The 9,530-nt window shown below is 42.0% G+C and overlaps 1 protein-coding gene across 8 annotated transcripts in view; it reads right to left on the bottom strand.

Annotated features, from left to right (window-relative positions):
• Positions 1-2,539: 2,539 nt before the first annotated feature.
• The window catches only part of TBXAS1 (thromboxane A synthase 1), a 238,029-nt gene continuing 231,038 nt past the window's right edge, over positions 2,540-9,530 (bottom strand). For all 8 annotated transcript variants that reach the window (XM_032445779.1, XM_015867313.2, XM_015867322.2 and 5 more), the window contains 3 exons: positions 8,703-8,840; positions 5,907-6,069; positions 2,540-5,315 (listed from right to left, as the gene is read on the bottom strand). In XM_032445779.1, coding sequence (XP_032301670.1) covers positions 5,241-5,315; positions 5,907-6,069; positions 8,703-8,840 — 376 coding nt within the window. In that variant the 3' untranslated portion in view covers positions 2,540-5,240. The remainder of the gene's footprint in view (positions 5,316-5,906; positions 6,070-8,702; positions 8,841-9,530) is intronic.

Genomic DNA, 9,530 nt, shown 5'->3' with positions numbered 1-9,530 from the left:
TACTCAATCACAGTTGCTTCAGGATAGATCCTTACCAGTGCTGACTGTTCAGAGGCTGCCCACTTCTACCTTTTTATCTTTCGACTCAGAATTTGATAATTGCTTCTTTAATAGTTGCCTACAACAGTAGACATTAAAGTGTTTGCAAATATGACTGCACAACCTGTCTCTCGCACTTAGCTCATGTCACACATTTTTAGCAGCACTGTTCTTCTGTCCCTACTTAATCTTCACTAACAGAGCTGCAAAAATTAAGCCTTTGTTGAGAAGGAGCAGGGACTTGCTCTCACTTGTTGGTTTTCTCATTTAAAACAAGTAACGAAGTTATGAACCAGAATAAGGATTGCTTTGAGGTGTGCTACTTAAACCGCTGACCTTTTACCAACAACTACTGTACTTTGCTTGTGAGAGCACACATTTTTAATGACATTTGCTGTGCCTACAAATGAGCGAGTGCTGGCACACACACAGAGTGAGGAAATGAGAAAGTGACTCACCTCATTCTAGAATATTATTTTGGGTGTGAAATGCAATGCTTGCACTGCTTACTGAACAGTATGCTCTTTCTCTGAAGTATCCTTGTGATTCTGTTCTAACTGCTGTGAAAGAATGAGTATCTCTTGCTTGCATTAGATGTATTTAGTTGCAGGGGATGTACTAGTTACCATATAACCAAGGTGTCTGGACTTTCTTGCTAGAGAAGAGCATTTAACTGTGAGTAGTCTTCAGGCGCAGAACTGAAAATGTTAAAAATCTCAAGACTAAGTTCAGTATGTAACTGCTCTCAGCAGCAGATGTTATGCGTTATTAGCGCTGAGCACTCAGTACGTGTAGATAAACAAGAACCTTGAACTGCTGGTCATTTTTTAGGATGAAAGCTGCTGATGCATAGAGACTTGGCATCCTGCACTTACCGCTATGTTAATGCTTCTAAAAGAGTACATGCTATCTGTGGATTATAAAAACTTCAAGACATGTTTGTTAATCACAAAAAAAAAAACCAACAAAAAAACCCTTTCTGTCTACCTCTGCTCTAGAAGCACTCTTTTCCAGTTCACCTGAATCCTGATTGACAGGTGGATGTTGGGCTGCTTTGTACTACCTGCACTGAGAGCTAGGGGCTGAGGCACGGTTAGCCAAAACAAGGCTATGCAGAAGCTCTTTTTGTATGAACTGTAAAGCAAGCAGCACAATACCTAAATGAAAACATCCTCAGTCATACATTTAAATCCAGGAAGGTAGTGGAAAAGCACACCGGCTGTATTCTTCCTCTCGAAAGATTTGTAGTAAGACATATATGATAGATCTCATCTCAGCAAATAATACATTCATTAAGGGCAATGTGAGCTATGAAAGCTTGAACTACTTGTGCAAAGTGAGACTGCATGCCAAAACGTGTTACCTGTATGTTCATGGCAAATAAGAAGGCTGATGGTTTGCCTTCCTTGCTCTGAACTTAACCAGCTATGAAGTAGTCGAAGTCATCGTTCCATGCTTGATCTGACTGAAAAACTGTGTTACCCTTTGGTCAGGAAACATGCAAAAAAGTTGAGCTATTTTTAATAACAATTTTGATGGTTAATTCAGATACAAACAATATTTTTAGGACTTTTATTCATGTGTTGTGGGGCTGGGTTTGTTACTTTTCTATTTCTTATTTCTCCAGTAACATCCAGGAGAGAAAAATTACCATGTTTTCTGCTCTTCACAATTCAGTGGGCAGATTCCCATGTATCATAAAATTAAAAGGTACTTGACTGCTGGATTTCTTGTGTTTTTTCCTTTTTCCCCTCTCTCTGAGCGCAGCACATTGGGTGACCTTTCTGATTTCTTGGGAACTTCCTTAAAGATGCTGTTGCTAAATAGTGGAATCCCCTATTGAATTTATAAATGAATGGATTAAGGAGTCATTTGCCCTACACCCAAACTTTATACAAAAAAAATGGTATTGAGCCTCTTTTCTGAATGATATGGATCTCTCTTTACCACTTAAAACAAAAGAAACTGAGCATGAAACATGCCATCATCTTTCAGTTTCTCCACCTCTTGTTCACTCCCATACCACATGAGGAGAAGGATAAGTTGCAAAGGTTGTTTCTGTATCCTGGTAGCACATCCGTTCCATCAATACAGATGGCAAGGCAGCAGAAGGCAAACAGCTTCCCTCTGGCAGCAGCACTGCATGGAGCACAGTGGTTTGGGCTGTTCCACTGCCCCAGGCAGGCCAGAAGTCTGGAGCCCCTCAGAGCCAACCCACCCTGCCTCTTACAGAGCTCACCTGGAGTCAGGTGTAGGCTTTGCAGGCTGCATCCAGCTGGCTCCTAACTAGCACCTTTGCACTTCTCATCTAGTCCTGGCTGTGGAGGGAATCCTGTATCCTGCCCTGCACCCAGCAGTGCAGGGAGCAAACAGCAGCTGATTGCTGGCTGGAGAGCGGGGCCAGTGGGAGCAGAGCAATGAAATCAACAGTTCCTGAGTCAACTATAGATGCTTTCAGCTTATTTACTATTGTAAAAGCACAGGAGAAGGTGAAGCAGTATTTAAGATGAAATCATCGTTTAATAGAAGAAAATGAGCAGTTGGTCACAGAGAGTATCACATACAGAGAAAATTCTGTTGTTTAATGCCAAATAGAATAGAGCATTCACATTTGCAATTAGCCCAGCATAATCATTTCTAATGCCTGACTCCAAGGATACTGAAGCGTAAAACCTAATGAAAGTACAAAACTGTAAAGGTTTTCTATCATTGCAGCAGTCATTATAAATACTATTTTATACTGACCAATTTCAGTAATCGTTGCAGAGTTCTAGAAGACGGTTTTAATAGATGCTTTCCTTTACCGAGCAGCCTTTCCTTCCTATGACCTCTCAGAGAATGACAGCTAGCTTCTTGGCAAGCAGACATGCCCAGTTTTAAACATGCCCGCAGCTCAGCAATACAAGACAACACACTTACAGGTACTGAGGAGAGAAAATTATTTTACATCATCTTCCTTATTCCTGCGGTTACTGTGCTGTTACCTGTTTCTCTTTCGAAGAGCTGCTGGCAGTCTCACATCTCACTGAGTGGGTGCTCCCAGGGACCAGAGCAGTACTGCTCCTCCAGCAGCACATTGCTGAGCCTAGGACAGGGCCAGCATCATTAAGCATCCTAGTACAATGGAAGGCTGTGCAGCGTCTGGTGGCTGTATCAACTCAGCTGACTTTAGTTGTGTACTGTCTGTTCAATTTAGAAGCAACAGGGAAAGACTCTGTGCAATTTCCAAGCCTGTAAAATGTGATGCACAGTTGCAGCCACTGCAGTACTGTTTTTCTCCCAGCAGAGTTAACATGACATTCACGATGACAGTGCTCTGTTTAGCCACAGCAATGTGAGCTGTTTAGCTGCCCTACACATGAGTGGAGCTCTCAGATGATAAATACCAAGGATATAAACAGGATTCTGATAAGCAGAATAGATGAGCAGTGCTCAAACAACAACATACTGTACAAAAGCACGCTGAAGCAAGACACAACCTTCATTTACATGGGAGTAAGTATTCAAAAACAAAGTGCACAAAGACCTGCTAATTTACATAAGGAAGAAACAATTGAAAATAACAAACACCGAGGAGCCAAGGAAGTCCAAAATGGCCAACTTCTTTAGACTGTGAAATGAGCCTTCTGCTCATTTAGGTAGCTGGGAAGTTTCTAGGCAAGGACCATCCAACCTTCTGCCACTTGTTCCTATAAGCTGCACAGGAAATCAGCTATCAGTGCGCTGCTTTCAAGAGGAAAAGGTGTTGGATAACTTGTAGAAGTTAAGACATATACACTCTGCTGCTTTTCGAATAACAGTTACTCCATCGGTAATCCATAGCCTGTAATAGGACACTTCTGGTCAGCCTACCAGAGATATTCCACATAAATAGGAACAATCCCACAATTGCCAGGACAGCACTTCACTGTTCCCTGTACAGATCTGATTAAAAAAAAGAAAGCTCATAAAAGAAAAAAGACAAAATCTTCCAAGATTGAGACACAGCAATTTGATCAGTGTGAAGGCAGCATGTGGGAAGAAGGCAGCAAAAGGTGCTTGCTGGAGAGAATCTACAGCTAGGGATCAGCAAACAGATGGCTCCTTCCAGCAATCCCTGCAGGGAAGCTGAGCAGTCAGTCTCTTCCCACTGCTGTTACAACGCTTCTCCGTGCATCCCAACGAAGAGAAATGCTGTACTTAGCACAGAACATCATCAGGCACTTGGGACACGATTTGCTGTAGGGTCACATAAGGAGCCAAGAGAACTGCTGGGATGGATGATCTTGGATCCCACTCCCTGGCCATTGGCTTTAGCCCATGCAGAACCATCAAGTCAATGAGATAAAGGTGTCAATTGTAATGCTTGGAAAGAATAGGCCTCAGAGCAGTGAAGCAGATATTATATAACATCTGATTATCATTAAAGCTTCTCCAATCCTCTTGCTTCCTTTAAACTCATGTCTTATTTTTGTCAACTTTTCCAACAGCGGTTCTTAACTAACAAAATAGTTGTCACCTCACTTCTTCAGTCTTACTTACTGGAATCTAAAAGGCAAATGGGGGAACTCTTCATTCCTCTTCAGGCACACTGATGTAATGAGCCAAGTGCAAATTGTTAATCTAAGTGTATTTCAAAACACTTCAAAAGCATGAAGGAGACACCTTTTCTACTTTGCAGGGACAAGGAGAGGTTAAATATTGTGCAGGAGATTCAGCTTTGATTTCAAGCAAAATTCAGGATAAAAACCAATGCGCTGGATTCCAACTCTTCTGCTATAACTGTGGTGTCTCTTGGGCTTTTTCTAAAGCAGGGTTTTATAAGTGCATTGACAGAATGTGTTAGCTAATGAATGGTAATTAAAACCTATCGTAAATCTAGTGTACACTTAACACCTGCTCCATCCATTGAACTAGAGTGTGGAGAAAACCTTCTTATAGATGAGTAAAAGGAAGTGTAATTAGAAAAGCTGGTAAAAGTCATGTGCTTCTTTACAGATATTATTCACAGCAATTTGAAAACCACCAAGTGACTGTGAAGCTCGCATCTCATTTCAAAAAGTGGCTTGAAACTCTCCCACCAGGTGGAAATTAGGCAGCATCTGTTGACCTTCAGTGGGACTCGGGTTCCTACCTGTCTTGGGGTACTTGAAAAATACTAATATTCAGTAAGTCATTAAACGAGGTCCCATTCCAGGAGGTTACAGAATGTATGTTCTCTTTTAGCGAGACTCTAGGATAATGTAGACTCCATTTTTTGGTCCAAGTGTGGCTTTCGATTTCAGCTGCAAAGGAATCTGAAAGACAAAAAAACAACTTAAGTATGACTGTATGTACTCGTTTATGTATACGTAACCATCCCACATTCTGACAAATGTTTTTGCTCAGGGACCAATTCATACCAGGATTACTGTGGAAGCAGTAAAGTGCTTGTTTTACAGTCAGCTGTGGTAGTATATTAAATAGAATTTATAGCCAGAGGCTGAGGCAGTCGTTGCCCAGGTAAGTATATTGTAGATCTGCTGAGTAAGTGACAGGTGCAATATGCACAGCAGCAGGCATATAATAAAGTGTTGAGATCCTAAGAGGAAAGAGATACACCTATTCTCTGGATAAAACAATGTTTTTTGACTGCAGTGTTGATACACTGCTCTCCATCAAGGCAAAGGTGTGTAACTGTTTTATTATAAAACCTGTAAGGGTTAAATCATATTTTGACTAAAACATGCAGTCAGGGTCTCTTCCTACTTAATACTGAAGTGGTTCTGTCAGTTTCCTGTAATGAAGAGAAATTCACAAAGGCAAGTAAGTTAGTCATCCTGTCTAGGATAAACTGACAACCTACTGAGGTTGATATGTGTGGCCTTTAAGCTTCTTCATGTACAAACCTCCGTTTCTGGGCAAATCTTAAATCGAAACATCTGCAAAATCCTCAGCAGAGTCATCTTGGTCTCCAGCAAACCCATCTTCCTACCAATACAGCCACGGGGACCTGCTCCAAAGGGCAGATATGCAAAGGGATGTCGCTCCTTCTTGGCCTCCTCTGTAAACCTAGAAGGCAAAGAGATAGCAACCAGTTCAATGAATTCTTTTTGTTCCTTGTTCCATATTAATTTATTCACATTTCAAAAGTTACTTCTATTCCACTGGACAGTGGAAAGGGACTATTGTCAGATTATGCCCCTAAGTCAACTGTTAGTTGACTTGCAGACATCAGACGTTGCCAGCTGGTGACAGAAGCAGAAAGACAAAAGTACAACTAGCAATCTGTTTTTAATTAATTGCTTTATTCAATGACTGTTTTTTATTCAGTTCAGAAGAATGACATGCTACATGTGTAGACCTGTGCACGTATGAGAGATTATAGCTTAGAGGAAACAGACTGGAATATAAACTAACTAGAACTAGCAACAGTGCTTCATTGCTGTGCACTGCAGAAACAAATGAACAAGAACTGCTTTTAGCCTTCCTAATTTCTCTTGCAAGGTGTGATGAAATCATCTTATAGGATCGGACAGGCATCAGAAGATGGTTGTTATAATTCAGTGCAGCCCTTCCTTCTGCTCTTAGCCTGAAGAGACTAGTTTCCCAACTAGAAAACACTGACATTGCAGACCCTTCTGTTTTCACAATGGAAATGTCCCCATTTATTTACCAGAGCAAACATTAACATGGCAGTCTATACATAGGTCTGCATCAACTACCTAGCTCAAAAATACTTGACCAATTCATTAGAAACAAGGCTTTTCTTTCTATTTTCCTCACAAAGAAACAAGACAGCTATGCGGTCAGTGCTACACTCTGTCATTGTCTATAAAGTTGGCTGTATATTAGACACAGAGGTGGAACTATCCCATAAATCTACATAGTCCCCTCAGGTCATAGAGAACTACTTTACTAGTTCTGCATGCTGTAACACAGCACAACAACAAAAGCAGAGTAGCAAGGTCCCAAGCTGCAGCAAGTGAGGATTTGCTCAAATGCAACAGCTGTGGGCACAGAAACAAAGGAAAGAATCTGCTTACCTTTGGAAGGCCTCAGATAAGCAGGGATCTCCAGCACGATATACTCACTTCCACTACTAATCCTTAAATGAGTTCTGGGAAGGGATGGATCCTGGCTCTACCCCTTTTGGCTGCTCAGGTACATTGCATGCACCTGAACTACTCTGGGTTGGCCCTGCCTTCCCACCAGGTGCTCAATCACTGCTTCAAGCTGTGACTTAGCATTTCCAGTACAGCTTGCCAATTAAAGTTCTGGTTTTCATCTACAGGGGATTCCTTGAAAATCTCTCGCTCACTTACATACAGTTTGCAAGAACTTCAGACTATGGTCCAATAAACTTGCAGGATTTGGAGATGAAAAGTAATACATGCTATTTGGAGGTTTGGAAAACAAATCACACGGCACACTTCTGTTAGCTCCATCCCCATGCTTAGATACCCTAAATAAGATTGAGATACTACCACAGAAAGTACATAGATCCCCAAATTTGATAAGGGAGGACCATACCTCATGTTCTAAGCACTGCTGACTGTTGCATACTGAGTCAAGGGATCTTCAGTCCTGGCTATCCATTTGACCCCATTATGCACTTTTATATCACCATTAAGGTGGTGAACAGCGATAACATTTCTAGATAAATGTTAAAAAAAATAAACCCACAGAAAACCCACTCCAGACTTCCAGTTATTGCTAAGATTCCTGCCTAACAAGAGCTCTGGGCTTCTCTTATTCTTGCATTGCTCTTCTTCATGACCTCAGGTGCTTGGTACAGCGTATGTCAAGATTTACTCCAGAAGAAATCCATTGGGCAAACCCACCTACAACACACATGTTGACCAGCTAGCAAAGGCTGCCTGCATCACACCCTTATTTGCAGAGCATACACTTTCTTTCTTAGTAGACTTTTCAACACGGCAGTAGCTTAAAATATAGCTGCCCACAAAACAGCTTAAAATAAAGCTCTGCACAAAACAAAACTGTGCTTCCACACAGCACCTCAAAGCTAAAGCTCTGTGGGCCCTCCCTGTAAGCTCAGCGCAGCAGCTGCAGGGTACAAGAAGACAACTTGTCAGCAGTCCTTGTAGCTGAACATAATAAATGTTCCATGTAAGCAGAGTTGAGAAGCCAGCTTATGGACAAAGAGAATATTCCCAGTAGGAGATGGGATAGATTCCCCACTCACAGCATTCCCAAACCATTACAAGATCTCCAGTGGAAAGACTGCTCCCAATTAGCCATGAGCTGGATGAGACTCCTGTGCAGTTCTGTGCCAATGAACATACTGACTTACTGCAGAATTTCCATGCCCAGAAGTGACAGTATTTGAAGCAACTGATTTGGAAACATCTGAAAACCTGAAGCCTATTTCAGCTGTTGACCAGACTTTGCATCATCTCCAGGAAGCACTGCTATCACCAGTTGTCTAATCTGGTAGAAATAATATGTTTTAGGATCTAAATTAAACTGTAATATGCTTAACAAAACACTGTTCCAGTTGAATTACAGGAAGCTGCAGCTGTGAAGAAGCAGGAGCAGTACCTGATGTCCCCATTGGACAAGCTGAAGCCCTGTGCTCACCCCACCCCAAATGCATTCCAGCATCATTAAAAGCAGGTGTTTGGTCTAAACTTGTCCTAGTAAGGACTCCAGCTTAAGAATGGAAAGCATACACAACATACCTCTCAGGAATGAATTTCTCTGGCTCTGGCCAGAACTCTGGGTTGTGGTGGAGGTGTCCAACTGCAGTTTCAATGACAGCCCCTGCAGGAATACGCTGTCCCAGCACCACACAGTCCTTAGCTGCTTCCCGAGTGAACCTGCAACAGCAAGTGTCATGTTTCCCAGATGATTAATACAGGTAAAAACACAGCAGGAGGGAACCATAAAAGTCATTTATTGATCCCACAATTTAGCGGGCAACCCTTTCCCAGTATGTAAATAAAGCAATGTTAGCTGATGCTATTGTCTTCTCAGGTTACATTCATCTCCACCTACCTAGAAGCACACAGCCCCAGACCAGCTGGCTAACTTTTGCCCTTTTCACAGTTCCTGTTGCTTATGATCTGCAGAAGTGCTAAGCTGCTGAATTGCAAAGGTGTTGCTAAAGCCAGCTTCAGACTCATTCTGATATGAAAGCTGCAGATGAAATGTGTCAGTCTTCTCTAATAACAGGTAGAATGAGAATACTATTCTGCCTTCAGGAAAAGTTATATCAACTAAAGGGTTTTGTTTTTTTTTTTAGTTTATTCAGCAACCCCCACTTTAGGGCAATACCTGACTCCTAGCAAGGGTTGGTTTTAATGGTAGGGCTAAGTGCTCTGCTGCTGTTACAGAAATGCAATCAATTCACAAGCCTTTGAGAAGCAGCAGTTCACATGCACTCATCGAGGACAGGCAAGTCAGCAGCACAGCTCTCCAGCTTGCTCCCAACCTGCTGCGGCCTGCAAGGAGTGGGACTGTCCTTAGGAACCTCACTGTGACAAAGTGGCTGAGACAAGCAGCCTGCC

This window comes from Coturnix japonica, chromosome 1 (assembly GCF_001577835.2).
Source record: "Coturnix japonica isolate 7356 chromosome 1, Coturnix japonica 2.1, whole genome shotgun sequence".
Classification (NCBI taxonomy): domain Eukaryota; kingdom Metazoa; phylum Chordata; class Aves; order Galliformes; family Phasianidae; genus Coturnix; species Coturnix japonica.
The sequence above is the reverse complement of the archived record's forward strand: the minus strand, read 5'-3'. Positions and strand labels throughout refer to the sequence as shown.